This window comes from Calcarisporiella thermophila (genome assembly GCF_041956535.1).
Source record: "Calcarisporiella thermophila strain CBS 279.70 unplaced genomic scaffold VTP21scaffold_5, whole genome shotgun sequence".
NCBI lineage: Eukaryota > Fungi > Calcarisporiellomycota > Calcarisporiellomycetes > Calcarisporiellales > Calcarisporiellaceae > Calcarisporiella > Calcarisporiella thermophila.
Genome location: NW_027192195.1, coordinates 599,450 through 616,978, shown reverse-complemented (window position 1 = coordinate 616,978; position 17,529 = coordinate 599,450). Strand labels below are relative to the sequence as shown.

Here is a 17,529-nt window from a genome sequence, read left to right as displayed (position 1 = left end):
CTAGTCCAAGCGAAATTTCCTCCTCCTCCTCCTCCTCCTCCTCCTCTCCCCCCCCGCCGCTAGTGTTTCTTGCAACACTCGGTAGGATGGTAGTTTCTGTCCAGCCGCCTCCACCGTTCCCACTGTTCCCGCTATTCTCGCTATTCTCTTTAGCCATGCCTCCACTTTCAACCTTCTCAGGCTGTCCAGTCTTCAAACTATTGGGATCACTGGAGATCTCCATATTATCGAGCTTCCTTTTTTGCGTCCCGGTGCTCTCCTCCCCACTCTTTTGTGCTGCCATGGCCTGGATTCGGGCTAGCTCCTTTTCTTCGCGACGTTTCTCTTTTTCTCGCCGCTTATCGGTCGCAGCAGGACGGGATGCATCCTTCAGCTCTTTTAGTCTCTGCACGCCAAATCAGACGAGGGATTAGCTCGCCAGAGTCAAAGGCACCTTTCAAAGCGAAGAGCCGAGTCATACCTTTCTGTGGTGGTGATCATACGAACTCAGATGTTGATCGTATTCCGATATCCGCGAGTACTGCTTCTGACAAAGTTCGCAGAAAAATGCAGCCTTGATCGCCTGGACCTCTTTCCGGATGGCCTCTTGCTTCTGGGCTTTTTCCTGTGCATCCCACCAATTTCAAATGCCATAGTACCATGGCCATCAGAAATTCCACTTAATCATATATCTGGATTTGCTTACTTCTCGCTTCAATCTCTCCTCTTCTGTCTCCACTCGCTCTCCCTCCAGTGTTTTTCGTTTAGCTGTAGTAAGTTGGTGATACACTTCGTCCTCCTCCTTCTTGCCAATGCCTAAGCTGTCTTCTTTCAGCTCGATGGGTATAGGATCCGTTCTCCCTACATCCGAGTGTAAAGGATTCATCATTTTTCAATCCACGGTGGCTCTACTTCAAAACTCATGAACTTACCTTGTGATGTTCTGCCCAGCCCTCGTCCGTCCCACCCCATTTTCATAAGCATGCGGAATCCTATATTGGTGGAAGGGATGGGAAGATCCATTCGGGAAGCGTCCGGATCATCGGCAGACTGTTCACATGATCAAAGGGGAAAACAAGAATGGACAAAGTATGGTAGAGCGTATATCGTCATATACCAGAAAAGAAATCATTACCATGTCGCGATCATTCATTATATTCATCTAATGGATGTTAAAGACTAAAGCACACTTCAGTGTGAGTGAGAGAGGAATTAAGGGTAAAAAAATAGCAACAGTCACAGCCATAACTCTAATCTTTTTAAAATGAATATGACCCGATATCTTCGCCTATTACAAACGCGTCGTGGGATCTCTTCCTTAACAACAAGTACTGTATTCTCTGCCTTATTATGGTGATTTGGGGAAAAGGGGGTGGGACTCATACTCTTTCTTGATTTCTCTCTGATAGATTCGTTCCAAAATAAAACAGCGATTGTCACTGGAGGCAACCGAGGAATTGGTCTAGCCATTGCAACCCATTTCGCTCAACGCGGTGCCAAAGTATACACGGTGAGCCGAAGCGGAGGAGGAAATGTGGGCATAGAGCTAAAATGCGATGTAGGAAAAGTTGAAGAGGTGGATGCGCTATGTAAGGTAGTTTGAATAGGAGTGACCATGCATTTACATCCCGGTGGATGTCCACTAACTTTCTGGAGAATGGATAGGAAATGGTCGAAAAAGAAAAGAATATAGATTTCCTAGTAAATTGTGCAGGTTCGTTCTTAGTTACCTGCTATATTGATGAGATGAACCTTACGGTTGTTGAACCCCGTGGTCTTATTATTATAAATTTAAAGGCATATCAGAAGATGCTTTGCTCTTGCACACGAAGGCAACGTCAGTCCAGCAACTCATCAACACCAATCTCCTTGGGACCATGTTTTTGTGTCGTGGGCTGTTAAAACCGATGCTTCGGCAACGACAAGGTGAGCCTTCGCTGTCTCGAAAACAGCTCAACCCGTAGCTTGTTTAGTCTTCTCTGGTACTTATTTGAAATACGCTGGATAGGTTGCATTATCAATCTTTCCTCTGTAGCTGCCCTACGGGGTATATCCGGGCTGAGCGTCTATTCTGCAGCCAAATCTGGTGTAATCGGTAATGATGAAAAAATGAGGAAGAGGAAAAAGAAGATATTTTCCGCGCACTCTGCACATATTTTGTACGCATGATATTGATAGAAGGAATTGTGGTTAGGATTTTCAAAATCTTTGGCGAAAGAGCTGCTCTCTCGTAACATACGCGTGAATGTAATAGCCCCTGGGTACATCGAGACCGACATGACTCACTGTAAGCGCGTCTTTTTTGCTCTCCCCCTACCTATATTGAACCTCGCCAATGACAAATATAGATATTCGCGGCGAAAAACGCGCGGACATCACTTCCCGCACGCTCGCGCAAACATTTGGCTCCCCTGAGGTAGTATCCCCCCACCCCCTTCGCCTTCCTTGATCGCTTGCTCTTAACTTATTATAAACTTATTATAAACAGGATGTAGCTCTCGCAGCCTTGTATCTCGCGGAAGCCAAATACGTGACTGGACAGGTAAGAAAATCGGTGCACTGGAATCGAATTGTCATCCGGTTGTATTTCTAATGGTTTAATTTAAAGGTATTGGTGGTGGATGGAGGATTGACTTTGAGCTGAGCGTGAAGATGACCAAAAGCCTGGCCCCATATATTCATTTTCTTTTTTGTGGAATCACGGGTGACAGCTAGCATCGCGCAATTTTTTCCTTTTTGTGGTGCTGCAAAAATATATAAATTGTTCTTCTATTTTTTCTCCTCTCCTGCACTATTTTTTTTCTTCTCGCTCATCCTTTTTTTTTTGGATTATATCTAAACGTCAAGCTTAATCACTACAATGACGGTAGGCATCTATTTGTCATCCGATGCAACACCCATTCATCGGACATCATCCCAAAAAGATCTTAACCTCTGACAATGATGCGAATTCTAATCTTTTCCTCTGGATCTTTCCCGTGACTCTCACTTTAGGAGACCTACAAATTCGATGTGGCCATGTCTTGTTCCGGATGCTCTGGCGCTGTAGAACGCGCTCTTAAGAGGCTGGATGGTAAGCGGCTTTTTCCACGATTTCCACCATTACATTGCATCATCTTACGGCATGTTGCATGTGTATTAGGCATCGAAAATATTGACATCTCCCTTGAAAAGCAAGAAGTTGTTGTGAAGGCCTCCACCGCTACTCGTGACCAGGTATTCAACGCAATCAAGAAAACAGGCAAGGAGGTCAAGCCAAAAGAATAAGGCGAGAAGGCGGAACATCGGCATGGTTTTATGATTTCTCCACTTTGTTGTGCTCCTATTTTGATTGGATTTTTTTATGGAAAAAGTACATTTGTAATATGGATAAATATCACCAGGAAATAGACATTATGTTCTAGAGAAATAGGTTTGCTCTAATTTTAATTATATTAAACGGGAGGGAGAATGAGGAGGAAGAAAAAAGGCTAAAGGGATCCCATATCCAACTAAGCAGAGGTCGCCTATTTGAACCCGCTTGGTACCGCAAAAGAAAGTCGGGAGCCTAGCTGATTTTGGCCGACCTTCATCCTTGTGCCTTCCTAAAATTCTCCGTGTGGATCTGCAACTAAGATTGCACTGATCTCGGACTCTGGGGCATAAAAAGATAAAATATAAGGTGTTGTTCGCCTATTTCTCTCCCGGTTGCGCTTGCGCGAATTTACTCCCTTCTCCCCCTTCCTCCTAGTAGTCTCCACCTCCCACCGAGTATTTATGCATGGGAATTAGAATTATATCGCTCGAGCTATATGATCTCCCTGAGTACTCGCTTAACCTTTCGCATGACAGGACGCTTCGCGGAATACTGCGCGTCCACCTTCCCCCAGGGCATTTTTCCTGGTACGTTACGCTCGAGGGTTGGGGCTGTGCCTCTACCAACCACCCAGTTGCCTATCTAAGTACGTCCCCACAATCCTTACAAGTGTCCGCCGGGGAGAGGGTCATTGCCACGACATTTACCCTCAAGGTGCCACATGACTTGCCCCCGAGTTGTATCGGAAGAACTGTCACCATTACGTATTGCGTAACCGGGAATGTGGTCTCCGAGCAAGGGAGAGCTGCGATCATCTCCAAGCTTTTGAATGTGTATAGAAGCATGCCGCCGAGCAGAACAGTTTCTTGGGGAACCAAATGCTTGTGGCAATATGAAATAGAAATGGAGAAGAGAATCACAATGGGCGATAAATGCTTGAGAGGGATGTTGAAGCTAAGGCCGATGCGTAGAAGCAGGGCGGAGGAAATGCTGGTGCAAATACAAATGGTGCAGCTTGAAATATATCAGTAACATATCAATTTACGGGTGGAGGAGGCAAGAGAAGCCTGTCTAACTTGGCTTGCTTTTTCATTCTTTCCAGCGATCACCGGGATCGAAAGGTAGCTAATGTCTCTCAAGCTACACCGTCAACCATTTGCGCTCACCGCCAGCAGAACAGTAATACTTCCATCATGCGGTGGTATCCTTTTGCATTTGAGATTGGGTTGGAAAATACCCTCTTTTGCCCTACTGCGATAACTCCGCGCATTTCTGTGCGGCATTATGTGCAAATTCGGCTGATTGGGGAGAACTTGGTATTTGATGTGCCCGTCACGGTATGCGCCCCAGAGATGCAGCGGAGAGATTCAGGCTTTGGTCTGAGTGGAATAGACGATTCACTTAAGGAGAATACCCCCGAACTAGAATCAGCTCTTGCTGAATCACAGGGACAAAGAAACCATTTCCATCCAATTTCTCAGCTCCCCCTCATTACAAGGGAAATCCCGCCCCTCACCCTCCCCCCTTCCTATTTTTCTCACACCAGCTCCGCACCCACCGCCATAAACCTGCCTAAATCGCAGAGCCTAAGTGCAATTGCGGCCATCAATGCATCCAGATGGAGCGAGAGCGAAGGAAGCATTAGCAGCAGTGGAGAGCGGGTGTCTTCTATTGGACCTCTCGAGTCGGTGATTGCCAGGTTCTTTGGCTTCAAGTGAATACCTCAACAAAAGCCATGTGTTAGGATGGTGGATATGCATCTCTCTTGTACTAACTTATTATCTAATCGCAACAAATAAATAAGAATCTGCAGCCACCCTGCCCATCCAGCTTGCTTCGCGCCCCCCCAAAGATCCTGCTGCTGGTGCTGCTGGTGTGTTTAGAGTTAGGCCAACATCACTAACAACTCTAAGCTAGGGGATGAACGTTACAGGATAGTTTTATTTGAAACTCAATTGGGCTTTCTTTTATGCTCGAGGATGTCTAAGCCGCCCTTCATTTAACCCTTTTTAGAGTTGGTGAATCGATCGAGAAGAAAAAGGGGAAACCGGAATCTGTTTGCAGACACACACCGTTTTTTGATATTTATTTTTCTCTCCCCCCCCGTAGTTCCATGTTCTACGGCTGTGGTTGCTGTGGCCGCCGTGGGTTTTTTCCTTGCTAGTCTCCTGTTTCCTTTGTTTCTTTCTCTTTCCTGTTCTCATCTTCATCGCCATTGTTGTATTTTCTTTCCATATCTACATCTATTTTTTTTTTCTCACCCTTTGTTATATTTCACATCTTTATTATCTGTACAACCACTTAATTCTCCCAGAACAATGTTCCCAGATACCAATTCCGCTCACTTCAATACCTCTCTTTTCGCCCAAGATTTTTCATCTCTCACCCTTGGGCCCATCACGCAAAAAGACCTCCCCCTCCCGATTGGAAACCCTGCAACTCCCGCTACCATTGCCTCTGGCGGCTGGCCCCATATTGACTTACGGCGTGCATGGTTGGAACGTTCTGTGTCTCCGGTGTCATCGACTTCCACTCCCCCTGGAACACCGGCAACCCAGATTGAATCTCTACGAGGGCAAATCCTCTCCCTCGCTAGGGATCAGCATGGATGCCGATTCTTGCAGAACAAAATTGAGGAGGGCGATCAATTGGCATTTAAAGCGGTGATGGAAGAGATTGGCGGACATATCCCCCAACTTATGATTGGTGAGTTCCTGGGATGGCATCTGAAATTTAACTCTAGTACGCTGATTTTTCTCATAATTCTCTTTTCTCTTAGATCCTTTTGGGAACTACCTCTGCCAGCGACTTTTCGAGCACGCCAACGATGAGCAACGCACCTTACTCGTTCAGGCAGTGGCGGCGGAGCTCCTCAATATTGCCTTTGATGTGCATGGGACACGAGCGGTGCAGCGCATGATTGAGACGCTAACTCTCTCCATCCAAGTTAGAGCGGTGGTCAACGCTCTTAGCGGCAATGTGGTGACTTTGATCAAGGTAATCGATCTAACCTCCCTCCCAGGTAGAAGAGAGACTAACGCCTTGCCTTTTCGGCCATCAGGATCTGAATGGCAATCACGTCATCCAGAAGTGTCTGAATCGCTTTTCTTCAGAGGAGAACCAGTTCATCTATGACGCGGTTTCGGAAAACTGCGTCGAGGTCGCAACGCACCGACACGGATGCTGCGTTCTGCAGCGGTGTTTCGACCACGCATCTCCCAAACAAAAGGTGGGCCTGAAATTTACTTTGGATGGATGAGGAAATGGGTTTGGGGCGGAAAGTGCTAATACTTTTCATGTGTTTATTAAAGATACAACTTGTCGAGTGTGTCATTGGGCATGCGCTGACACTCATCCAAGACGCGTATGGCAATTATGTGGTCCAGTACATCCTTGATCTTGGTGAAAGCGTGTACAGTGAACCTTTAATTAAAAAATTTGTTGGCAACGTGTGTATTCTTTCTATCCAGAAATTCAGCTCGAATGCGGTCGAAAAGGTAAGCCTACATTGCAACACTCCATCTCCATGGTACTTGTGCTCAACTTTGGTTTTGAAATACTTCAAGTGCATTCGCGTTTCCGAGCCCGAAACACGTCGTCTCCTTATTGCCGAACTCATCTCGCCCCCGAAACTGGAGCGACTTCTCCGTGATCCATACGGGAATTATGTCGTTCAGACCGCCTTGGAGCGCGCCGACCCTTGCCAGCGGGAGGAGTTGATAGAGTGTGTACGCCCGCTGCTTCCTGCTATCCGAAACACGCCTTATGGAAAGCGAATCCATAGCAAACTGCAGCGCGAGAAACGAGAAAAAATTTCGGCAAACGGAAAAGGCGGGAGAAAGCTTTCGCTATCTCCGGGTATGCTAGGGGGCGGCATGGAGGGTCCGATAGGGATCGGGGGATTGCCCACACCCGATCTAGAATATGCTCGCATGGCGGACGAAACGAGCCGCTTGATGGGGTATGCTGCAGTGGCAAGCGAAGAAAGTAGATATTGGAATCAACAGCGCCTCTTACAACAACAGCAAATACGTCGTCTTATGAACGCATGTTATGTCGCCCAGTCACTAGGAATGGTGGCACAGCCCAATGTCATGCTGAATAATTCCAACGTCGGGGGCCTGGAGAGTGTGCTTGCGGGACAGAGGCGCGCCGAATATAATGCATGGAACGAGCGGGTTCGCTTCACATAAAATTAGTATGCAATAATTCAATTGGCTTTATAAAAAGAAACAATTCATTATTTGTGCTATATTTCCCTACCGCCCCCCTACAACTGGATGTGTCATATCTTTTTCGTTATTTTTTTTTTTTATTTCTTGCTATGCTTAAATTTCCCTAATTGTTAGTAAAAAAAAAAGAAAAAAATTGCGAAAAAGAGTTTTGATGTGTTGATATATATTTTTTATATACATGCTAAGACAACGATTTTCATTTTGGTTTCGTTTTTATCCTTTTGTGCACGTCTCTGGTATAAAATAAAAATACTAGTGGTTTCTATTCTTGATTGGGGAATCGAGTAGGTCTAGTCTATAGCTTTGGAAATACCACTTTTTTTACACACACTTTTCTGACGCCTCCGGCCCCGAGCTTGGCTCTATCCCAAACCCTATCCTCCTCTTTAGTCCCAAGGCAATCCAGCACTTCCGCCATCTTCCCTGGCATCACGGGTTGCAACAACAAGGCGGCTATTCTCACCGACTCCAACGCATATCCTACAACCTGGTCGCGTCGCTGCGTATCCTCAGTGAGTGACCAGGGGGCATTGTCGTTGAAGTATTTATTAGCCTCGCCGATCGTATCAAAAATTTGTCGGACTGCCTTTGAGAAGTCAAAGGATTGGAAATGGTTGTCAATAGATGCTAAAATATAAAAAAAGCACCTCATTAGTAGTCCTTAGGGAATATAGGCGATATCAAAACGCGTTCTACCTGGCAATCCCTCCAGTTTTGCATGTAGTGCACGGTCGCGCTCATCTACCTCGCTCTTCAGCGCGGGTACAGTGCCGGTAGGGTTCAACGTGGAGGAAGTAGCTCTGTTCAACAGGTTGCCGAGCTGGCCTGCCAGTTCCTTCTTGTACACGGTGCCGAGAGTTTGCTCCGAATAATCTATAAAGATAGGCATTGAGCCACTAGATCATGATTGTCTAGGAGAGAGCATATCGCAAATTTACCCCCATCATCGGCGATACCTCCGTCTCGAATCAAATAGTAGCGGACTGCATCCACCCCAAACTTCTCCAACACCTCGAAAGGATCCGCGACATTGCCCCGGCTCTTGGACATTTTTTGCCTTCCCATTGTCCAGTGCGCATGCGCCAAGATTTTTCGTGGAAGCGGGAGTCCAGCTGCCATCAAAAATGCCGGCCAATATACCGAATGGAATCTGAGGATGTCTTTTCCAACAATGTGGACATCGGCGGGCCACGCAGAATTCGTGGAGTGGACTTGAGGGGGCAGAGATGGCGGGGGCTGGATAGAAGGAAACCCGGTGACCGTGAGGTAATTAGTGAGTGCGTCTAGCCACACGTACACAGTGTGCTCAGAGTCTCCAGGAACAGGGAGCCCCCAATCGAGGCGTGCACGTGGCCGCGAAACAGACAGGTCGCCTGTGCCTGCCTCAAGCCATGAGAGGATCTCGCGGTGACGCTGCGGAGGTACTATGGCTACATCGCAGTTGATTTAGAGTCCTTTTCTGCAGTTTCCATCAGGACAATTAGTTACCATCGGGATTTTCCCGTAACCATCCAACTAGTTTATCGCGATAAGCCGAGAGCCGAAACTTGTAATTGACCTCGCTTGTCCACTCTACGCGCTGTCCCGTTTCAATTGAGGCCTATATTGGTGAATTTTTAGAAATGGTTGCCGGCATTCAGCTTGGGCAAAAATCACTATGTTACCATATACTTCTCCCCCGTTTTCTCATCGATTTTTTCATGGACCTGATTTTGCGTGTAGAATGCTTCATCTGAGACAGAGTACCAGCCTTCGTGGGTGCCTTTATAGATGCTACCGTTGGCGGAGAGCCGATTCTTTGAATGATAAGTTTAGTATAGCTGTTAACCCTCTAGACATCACATGATATTTGTAATACCCATAGTTCTGCAACCGCAGGAGCATGTTGCTGGTCAGTTGTGCGGATATAAGTGGTATAGCTGATATTGCCGGCGTCGAAGAGTTGCTAAAAAGAGGGAAATCAGTCCAACGAGCAATATTGTAAGCCGAACGTATCACACTTACTCGAAATCGCTGGGAAACTCGGTCACACAGCTCACGAGGCGTCTCCTTATTCTTTTCTGCTGCTTGCTGGATCTAATATGTACAAGATGAGTCAGTGAATTCAAGTTGAGATGCCAAATGGGAAATCCAAACCTTCATCCCATGTTCGTCGGTTCCTGTGCTCAAAATAACTTTACGTCCGTGTAACTCATGATAACGCTTCAGCGTATCTGCCAGAACAGCAGAGTATAAATGCCCAATATGCGGCACTAGACATTTCAGGACAGTAGGGATAAGTAGCATTTAGACATTACCTCTCTGAAAATTCATTTACCTGCATTAACATAAAAAATAGGCGTTGTGATATAAACAGGCTTATCTTGGATACCTAGATGGTTAGAGGTAGAGGAGGTGGAAAAAAGGGTTCGGGCGAGATGCATCCGAGTAAGGGGAAGAGGCCGTAATCGCAGTCTAATCTTTAGCATTATCGTTGTTAAAGTCTATTCTAGGTTCCACTAAAAACAGTTACTCTCGACATGAAGAGTTATGAGCCACAAGCAGTCACTTTTCCTTTAAGAGTATGCTCAATTTACGATCACATAGCCAAGAGCCTGCTCTACGATTTCTGGAGATCTGCACTCTTTTGCATTTCATCTGATCGTTGAATCCATCTACATACATCAATCAAAATCATTTAAACCAATTTAGAAATGGATAATAGATACCCGCGGGCCAACTCTCCTTACTCCTCATCTGCTAACCGCCCTCCCGCATACAAGCCCTCTTATGCACCCAGCGGAACTCAGATGCGAGTGGGAAAATCTCTCAATAACTTCATGGCCCTCTCCAACTATGTATATGTGGCACCAGGCGCCTTTGATCGTGACGTCCATTATATAATGGTGGATGACCAGTTTGTTTTTACCATACGGTAATTGCCAGACAGATTCGTTCCGCTATGCTAGTCAAGTCTTTTTTAACATGTCATCCTTTTTTAAAAGTCCGGATGATCAGATTCAACCAGGAACGCTAGCATTCTCTAATCCGCATAGAAAATGGGCAGGGCTCTCGCTTAATCAAGGGGTGTTTGTACAGCCATACGATCCTTTCTCAGAGGGTGCAGATATTTATAATGGTAAAATGGAATTGGAGGTGGGTTTTCTGGCAAGAAATACGGCGATTACGGACCCCTTTGACACAGAAGAAATGGCACGAGCATTCTGTTCGGTACGAAACAAGTGATTAATTTTCTATGTCTATTCATTTTGCTCATCTTTTTTATTTTTACTGTTAGACGTTCAACAATCAAATATTTACCATTGGACAAGTAATATATTTTGATGGGTGTGGAGTCATGTGTCAAATGCTAACATTTGAGCTCTATTAGTCTCTAGCTTTTGAATTTAAAGGCAACAACTTGGCCATTACTGTGAAAAATCTCACCACAATTCATATCGACGCTCTTAGAAATGGGCTGACTGGAGAGCGAGCTCCCGAAAATAACCGGCGCGCATTGCGTGGCATCTTAACGCAGCAAACCGCTATAACTTTTGTCAAGGCTCCCGATTCATCCATCCGTCTGACCGGCTCCTCTCGAGTGTAGGTTTTATTTATATGCATAATGTGTACCTGGCTTTTTATTGATTTTTCCGAAATCACTAGGACGCAGGCCAATGTTCTAGTTCGCCCTGATTTTAAGTTTGAGAGCATGGGCATTGGTGGTCTCGATGAAGAATTCAGTGCCGTTTTCAGACGTGCTTTCGCCTCCCGTATATTCCCAAGCACACTCGTAGAGAAGCTGGGAATTCAACACGTGCGTGGTATTCTCCTCTACGGTCCACCCGGTACGGGAAAAACCCTCATGGCACGTCAGATCGGTAAAATGTTAAATGCGCGAGAGCCGATCGTTGTTAATGGGCCGGAAATTTTGAATAAATATGTTGGGCAGTCCGAAGAAAATGTGCGGAAACTATTCGCGGAAGCAGAGAAAGAGTACAAGCAGAAAGGAGATGACAGCTCGTTGCATATCATTATCTTCGACGAGCTGGATGCCATTTGCCGCCAGCGTGGTGGCCGCGCAGACTCGACCGGAGTGGGTGATTCGGTGGTGAACCAGTTGCTTGCCAAAGTAATGTGAAGCCCAGTCTTCTGCATTTATTATTGTTCGGGTAGCTGACTTGTCTATACTTTGGCTCTGTAATTAGTTGGATGGTGTCGAGCAACTCAACAACATCCTGATCATTGGTATGACGAATCGTCTTGATATGATCGATGAAGCACTGCTGCGCCCGGGCCGTTTAGAGGTTCATATTGAAGTCGGCCTACCCGATGAGAAGGGCCGTCAGCAAATTCTCAAGATTCACACGGCCAAAATGCGCGAGAACAATATCATGGCGCCCGACGTTAACTTGGAAGAGCTAGCAAGCCTCACGAAGAATTACAGTGGTGCTGAAATAGCTGGTATAGTCAAGAGCGCGTCGTCCTTTGCCTTCAATCGGCACGTGAAGGTTGGGACTCTGGCGGGAGTTGCCCCAGACGTGGAGAACATGAAGGTTCAACGCGCCGATTTCCTCCTGGCACTCGAGGAGGTCAAACCCGCCTTTGGTGTTTCTGATACCGAGCTGCAGCAATGCGTCCAGAACCACATCATCCCCTTCCAGCCCGAGGTGGAGAGCATTTTGAACGACGGACAGCTGTTTGTAGAGCAGGTAAAGAATAGTCAGCGCACCCCGCTCGTGAGCGTTTTGTTGCACGGCCCTCCTTCCAGTGGAAAGACGGCCCTTGCTGCCTCGATCGCGATGGCGAGCGAGTTCCCATTCGTGAAGCTTATTTCACCGGAGAGCATGGTTGGGTATTCGGAATCAGCTAAGATTAGCGCCATCAACAAGGTGAAATTCATCGACGATTAGCTCAGGTGCAAGCTTGAATCTAAACTTTTTTTTTTGCTCCGTCTCAGGTCTTCAGTGACTCGTACAAATCTCCACAGAGTGTGATTGTTATCGATAATCTTGAGCGCATTTTGGGTATTTCGCTTTTTTATTTGCTTGGATTCTGACAGAGATGGTACTAATTTACATTTGATGTGCTCTAGAATGGACACCCATTGGGCCTCGTTTCTCAAACGCCGTCCTCCAAGCACTCATAGTGCTTCTCAACAAGCGTCCTCCCAAGGAACGTCGACTACTCATCCTTGCCACAACCGCCGAGCGGAGCATTTTGGAACAAATGGGGATGCAGGAGGCGTTTTCTGCCAGCGTCCATGTTCCTAACATCACCTCACTTAAAGCAGTTGAAATTGTGCTTCGCGAGCTAGGCGCGTTCACGGACGACGAGCGCCAACGCGCAATGGTTTTGTTGAGGCAACACAACTTGGACCGGCTCAATATTGGCATCAAAAAACTGCTGATGGTCATTGAAATGGCCAGGCAGGATGTAGATAAGGTTGACAAGTTTGTGAACACTCTATTGGGAATATGATCTCTTCAATACATTTTGTTTTGTGCAATCTTGTATATCAATTATTTTTTGTCTCGTTCTATTTACAAAATATACGGGTTAAAAATAGACCAAGGAGTAATTTCCATTTCCACAGAACCAAGAATCTAAGAAATAAATTTGGCGGCAAAAAATAAAGGATGCTAAGCCCTCGTATTTAATACTTTAAACGGGCGCATTTTCTCGATCACGTTTAGAAAAAGGTGTTCTTTTATTTTTTATGAAATAGATAGATCTGGTTCTTGATTCAGTCAATATACATAATTATGTCGAAATCCGACCCCATCGTTCCCAGTTTACGAGAAGCACAACTTAATATTGAAATTGGCAAATCATCCAAAACCCCCACGCCCATCGATACTGATATTATCCATGGGGAAGGCCAGTGGAGTCAAAATAGTAGGAAAAAGTGTGTTCTTGTCCCATTTCCTGTATTAATTCGTTCCCCTCTATAGCTGTTGAGAATTCCCTTAAAACGGCGAAATTGTTGGAGGCTTTAAGAACAGGTAAGCAATTTCTCTAACATGCCCCACTACAATCTATTTAATGGCTCGAATCAACAGGTGACACGCAATCACTCCAGATTCTGCTCAAGCAATACTCTGTGACCCCACCCACGCCCAATAGTGCCAACCAGCCACCCGCACATGTCACACCATCCCCCCTACACTGGGCGGTACAATGTTCCGATATCCCTACAATTGAGTTCGTGATAGCTCAAGGGGTCGTGGATATTAACCAGAAAGATCGCAATGGCAACACCCCACTACACTTGGCCGCGAAGATTGGTCGCGCGGGAGTAGTAAAATTACTTCTGAGACAGAAAGTGTGTAATGATGGTGTTTTTAATGGCGAGGGAAAGCAGCCAATTGATCTAGCGCGAAGTGAGGAGGTGCGGGACCTATTGATCGGTAATCCATACCTTGAAAAGAGCACCGTATGATTCCATTTGAGCTCAACCTGTTATTTTTTTTTCGCGGCAGAACATCGTAATCAGTTCATCGAGGCAAAAACTAATCTCATGCGCCAATATATTGCTTCCAACAATATTTCGGCCTTGGATGCACTCTTCTCTGATTCTCGTGTCAGCATGTTTGTGAATGTAAACGAGCCTGACTCTTCGGGTGCCACCTTACTACATACCGCGGTTTCTGAAAAAAACCTGGACCTTATCCAATGGCTCGTAGTTCACGGAGCTGATGTCTTCGCGCGCGACAAGAATGGTCGACTACCCTCAGACCTGACTAAGGACGAAAAACTCAAGAAAATGTTGAAAAACGGTAAGGATCAATGGCCTATAGTCTTTCATCAAGCTTGATATCACAACTCATCATTTTACAGTTCCCCAATCTGCCATTATCCCCACCGCGCCAGGACAGATGCCGAAAATGCAAGGATATTTAAGCAAATGGACTAATTTTGCGGGAGGATATAAGCCACGTTGGTTCGTTTTAGAGAATGGTAAGTCAAATCTATTGTATTCTGGAAAAGGTGACCTTTTCTTCACATCCTACCCAATACTTGGCTTTATTAGGAATATTATCTTATTATAAAAATAAAGAGGACTCGGCTAATGCTTGCCGGGGCTCCCTCAATATGTACTCCGCCAAGGTCAAGGTAGACACATCCGACAAAAATCGATTTGAAATCCTTGGCAAGGGCTCCGTCCAGTACCATTTGCGGGCGGACCACCCGACCGAGGCGAAACGATGGGTTTTCGCACTTTTACAGTCGAAACAGTACTTGATCGACCGTGCCGCACGGGATGACACGCCTCGTGTTGGAAGAGTGAGCATCTCTTTGGACGAGGGAGACTCAAATTGGACGGACAGCTCGAGCATTCACGGAGGCGAGAAAAGAAAATCGCGCCTGAATGCGTCCATCGCTCCAGCAGAAAATGAATCCAAGTCATCATCGGTAAGAGATAGAAGCCCTTCGCCCTCTGAGGAGATCAGAGAAGAATCACCCCCCTACCATGAGGCCTATCCAATGTCGGTCCACTCTGCTCGCACCCAGCTCGAAGTGCAGGAGCAGCTCATAAATACTCTGCTTCAAGAATCCAAGCAGCAGGGGAACAACTCCCGGTTGACCGCTCTTGGCGCTGCAACCTATCAATCACTTGAGACGCTGCGCAAACTTTTGGACGAAATTGTGGAACATAGTGATGCACGAGAGACATACTGGCGCAAGCGTTACGAGCAGGAGGCAGAGCGCAAGGGAATGTGGGAGGAGAGTTTACGAGATCTTATGATGCAACAACAAGATATGGAAAAGGCCATCCAGCAGTCTCTTCAAGAGCGTCGCAAGTACCGTGCGGCATTGAAGGCCATCCATGCTGAGTCGACCTCGGATCTTGTGGCAAACTTGCCTCCCATTCCTGTGGAAGACGAGGAACATGAGGACGACGATGAATTCTATGATGCCGTGGATAATGAAGAGCAGGTGTTTACGCCGGCCGAGATTGGGGACGAGGAGCATCGAGAGCCATGGTCGGAAACGGCCGAAGGGGGCAAAGGCAAAGGAGAAGCTCCCGGAGAAGCCGGGGAAAAAGAGGCGACTGGAGAAGAGGATAGCATTGCTGTTTCTGCCCACGGCTATCCCGCGCAGTATCGAACTCAACTTCCACTCGACCCCAACGCACCCAAGCCTGAGATTTCGCTATGGTCCATCCTAAAGAGCAATATTGGGAAGGATTTGACCAAAATTAGTATACCCGTTGTATTTAATGAGCCCACAAGTTTCCTACAGCGCTTGTGTGAGGATATTGAATATTCGGAGCTATTGGACACAGCAGCACGTCAACACGGTGCTGTCGAGCGCACTATGTATGTAGCCGCATTTGCGATGAGCAACTATTCAAGTACAAATGGCCGTGTAGTTAAACCTTTCAACCCTCTCTTGGTAAGTGATTCCTCCCTTCCCCCCCCCCCCCAAATCTGGTAGAATTTACTTCAATCAAATGGCATTCATTGACTTGCTTTCCTTTTCGTATTTAAATTAACATTAGGGTGAGACCTTCGAATATGTACGCAAGGACAAAGGTCTTCGCTATATAGCCGAGCAAGTTTCGCACCACCCCCCGATCAGCGCATGTTACTGCGATTCACCCAACTACAACTTCTTTGCAGACACGGACGTCAAGTCCAAGTTCTGGGGCAAATCGTTTGAGATTATCCCAAAAGGCATCGTGCACTGCCAGCTCAAAGTGCCGAACCGGTTCATTGAAGGCGCCGAGGGCGATGGCTACACCCTCGAACATTACACATGGCGAAAGCCGACCACCTGTGTAAATAATCTAATCATCGGACAGCCGTGGATCGACCATTATGGAGACATGATCATCAAAAACCACCGGACAGGTGAGGAGTGCCAGTTGACGTTCAAAGCTCGTGGTTGGCGTGGAAAGGATGCATTCGAGGTGCGTGGGAAGACTTTTGATGCTCGGGGTAATGCGATATGGGAGTTGGCGGGGCGGTGGAACGATAAGCTAGTTGCGCGGCGCATTCATCCTGAAAACTCGGAAGAACTGGATAGCAACACGCAGGCGGAGGAAATGACGCACAAGCCTAGGAGCACAAGCTCGGCAAGCATCACCACCCGGCCTGTTCTTCTCTGGAGGAAGTCCCCCACCCCCGATCCCCCGCTGCCCTTCATGCTCACTCCTTTCGCCGTAACCCTCAACGACCTTGCTGATCCGCTCCGGCTATATCTCGCCCCGACAGACTCGCGGTTCCGACCCGACCAGCGTGCCATGGAGTGCGGTGACTACAATAAGGCCGACGAGGAGAAGCGGAGACTTGAAGAGAAGCAACGAGCCAAGCGCCGGGCAAGAGAAAGAGATCCAAGCATTCCGCCGCATACACCTCAGTGGTTCCAAAAGAATATAGACCAGGATACCGGCGAAGAATTTTGGGAGTTTACGGGGGAGTACTGGCGAGAACGGGAACGGCGTGGTAGGGAAAAATCAACCGGGCAAGGGCCAGGGAAATGGGATATTCAAGATGATGACATCTTTTAATTGAACACTAGGCCTTTTCATGGTTCAAGAAAAATGATTTTCATTTTATTATTTTCTCATGCTATCCCTTCTCCCTCCATCTAATCTTTTAGCAGAAAGCGGGAGGGCAAAGCTCGTCTATTATGTACGCAAAAAACATAATAAATTCGTAATGGCTAAAATTGTTCAGCAGTCTAGAAAAAATATAGTTAAATTAAGAGGTACAGAAAATGAATGGTTCGCTGGGTTCATCAGAATATTCGTAATCTAAGATAACCTCTTTTTTTTTGGATCAATTGCGGCCTGTAGCACGCTCCCGCATTTTCCATTTCTACAACACACTCGAATCGCTATTCGCTGGGGTCAAGACAGCAAGGGACCATTAAAAGTTCAGCATTTTGTGTATTGAAGAGCAAAAAAAAAGGTAAGCTATAGGAAAAATGTTTGAGAACGAGAGAAAACCATTACAATAGCTGTCAAAATAAAAGTATCTATCGTAATGAATAGCAGCTAATATTATTATCGTTAAGCGTGCAAGAAAAAAT

General features: G+C 46.5%; 9 protein-coding genes across 9 annotated transcripts; 6 read left to right on the top strand and 3 right to left on the bottom strand.

The window, feature by feature from the left end:
- Positions 1 to 192: 192 nt before the first annotated feature.
- Positions 193 to 1,141, bottom strand: VTP21DRAFT_9351 (uncharacterized protein; the record flags this gene model as incomplete). The annotated part of the gene is made up of 6 exons (XM_069400299.1): positions 193 to 197; positions 268 to 385; positions 461 to 604; positions 686 to 840; positions 912 to 1,029; positions 1,115 to 1,141. 6 exons carry the CDS (start codon positions 1,139 to 1,141, stop codon positions 193 to 195), a joined length of 567 nt encoding a protein of 188 aa, XP_069254239.1.
- A 102-nt stretch (positions 1,142 to 1,243) lies between these two features.
- Positions 1,244 to 2,623, top strand: VTP21DRAFT_9350 (uncharacterized protein; the record flags this gene model as incomplete). Its single annotated transcript, XM_069400298.1, has 9 exons — positions 1,244 to 1,307; positions 1,389 to 1,573; positions 1,645 to 1,693; positions 1,777 to 1,905; positions 1,988 to 2,074; positions 2,174 to 2,266; positions 2,328 to 2,395; positions 2,468 to 2,521; positions 2,588 to 2,623. The coding sequence occupies 9 exons, from the start codon at positions 1,244 to 1,246 to the stop codon at positions 2,621 to 2,623; spliced, it is 765 nt and encodes a 254-aa protein (XP_069254238.1).
- A 216-nt stretch (positions 2,624 to 2,839) lies between these two features.
- VTP21DRAFT_9349 (uncharacterized protein) lies at positions 2,840 to 3,246 on the top strand (the record flags this gene model as incomplete). The annotated part of the gene is made up of 3 exons (XM_069400296.1): positions 2,840 to 2,845; positions 2,974 to 3,052; positions 3,122 to 3,246. The coding sequence occupies 3 exons, from the start codon at positions 2,840 to 2,842 to the stop codon at positions 3,244 to 3,246; spliced, it is 210 nt and encodes a 69-aa protein (XP_069254237.1).
- A 520-nt stretch (positions 3,247 to 3,766) lies between these two features.
- Positions 3,767 to 4,119, bottom strand: VTP21DRAFT_9348 (uncharacterized protein; the record flags this gene model as incomplete). The annotated part of the gene is made up of 2 exons (XM_069400295.1): positions 3,767 to 3,916; positions 3,982 to 4,119. 2 exons carry the CDS (start codon positions 4,117 to 4,119, stop codon positions 3,767 to 3,769), a joined length of 288 nt encoding a protein of 95 aa, XP_069254236.1.
- A 348-nt stretch (positions 4,120 to 4,467) lies between these two features.
- VTP21DRAFT_9347 (uncharacterized protein) lies at positions 4,468 to 4,992 on the top strand (the record flags this gene model as incomplete). Its single annotated transcript, XM_069400294.1, has 1 exon — positions 4,468 to 4,992. The coding sequence occupies one exon, from the start codon at positions 4,468 to 4,470 to the stop codon at positions 4,990 to 4,992; it is 525 nt and encodes a 174-aa protein (XP_069254235.1).
- Positions 4,993 to 5,592: 600 nt separating this feature from the next.
- On the top strand, positions 5,593 to 7,467 carry VTP21DRAFT_9346 (uncharacterized protein; the record flags this gene model as incomplete). Its single annotated transcript, XM_069400293.1, has 5 exons — positions 5,593 to 5,980; positions 6,054 to 6,271; positions 6,336 to 6,503; positions 6,586 to 6,771; positions 6,841 to 7,467. 5 exons carry the CDS (start codon positions 5,593 to 5,595, stop codon positions 7,465 to 7,467), a joined length of 1,587 nt encoding a protein of 528 aa, XP_069254234.1.
- Positions 7,468 to 7,804: 337 nt separating this feature from the next.
- Positions 7,805 to 9,977, bottom strand: VTP21DRAFT_9345 (uncharacterized protein; the record flags this gene model as incomplete). Its single annotated transcript, XM_069400292.1, has 9 exons — positions 7,805 to 8,136; positions 8,206 to 8,382; positions 8,448 to 8,939; positions 8,998 to 9,109; positions 9,174 to 9,305; positions 9,368 to 9,454; positions 9,514 to 9,585; positions 9,646 to 9,761; positions 9,827 to 9,977. The coding sequence occupies 9 exons, from the start codon at positions 9,975 to 9,977 to the stop codon at positions 7,805 to 7,807; spliced, it is 1,671 nt and encodes a 556-aa protein (XP_069254233.1).
- A 225-nt stretch (positions 9,978 to 10,202) lies between these two features.
- VTP21DRAFT_9344 (uncharacterized protein) lies at positions 10,203 to 12,969 on the top strand (the record flags this gene model as incomplete). The annotated part of the gene is made up of 8 exons (XM_069400291.1): positions 10,203 to 10,423; positions 10,494 to 10,719; positions 10,787 to 10,819; positions 10,880 to 11,091; positions 11,155 to 11,620; positions 11,697 to 12,380; positions 12,449 to 12,515; positions 12,584 to 12,969. The coding sequence occupies 8 exons, from the start codon at positions 10,203 to 10,205 to the stop codon at positions 12,967 to 12,969; spliced, it is 2,295 nt and encodes a 764-aa protein (XP_069254232.1).
- Positions 12,970 to 13,253: 284 nt separating this feature from the next.
- VTP21DRAFT_9343 (uncharacterized protein) lies at positions 13,254 to 17,005 on the top strand (the record flags this gene model as incomplete). Its single annotated transcript, XM_069400290.1, has 7 exons — positions 13,254 to 13,386; positions 13,443 to 13,493; positions 13,551 to 13,898; positions 13,971 to 14,267; positions 14,329 to 14,448; positions 14,522 to 15,888; positions 15,995 to 17,005. The coding sequence occupies 7 exons, from the start codon at positions 13,254 to 13,256 to the stop codon at positions 17,003 to 17,005; spliced, it is 3,327 nt and encodes a 1,108-aa protein (XP_069254231.1).
- Between the last annotated feature and the right edge of the window lie 524 nt (positions 17,006 to 17,529).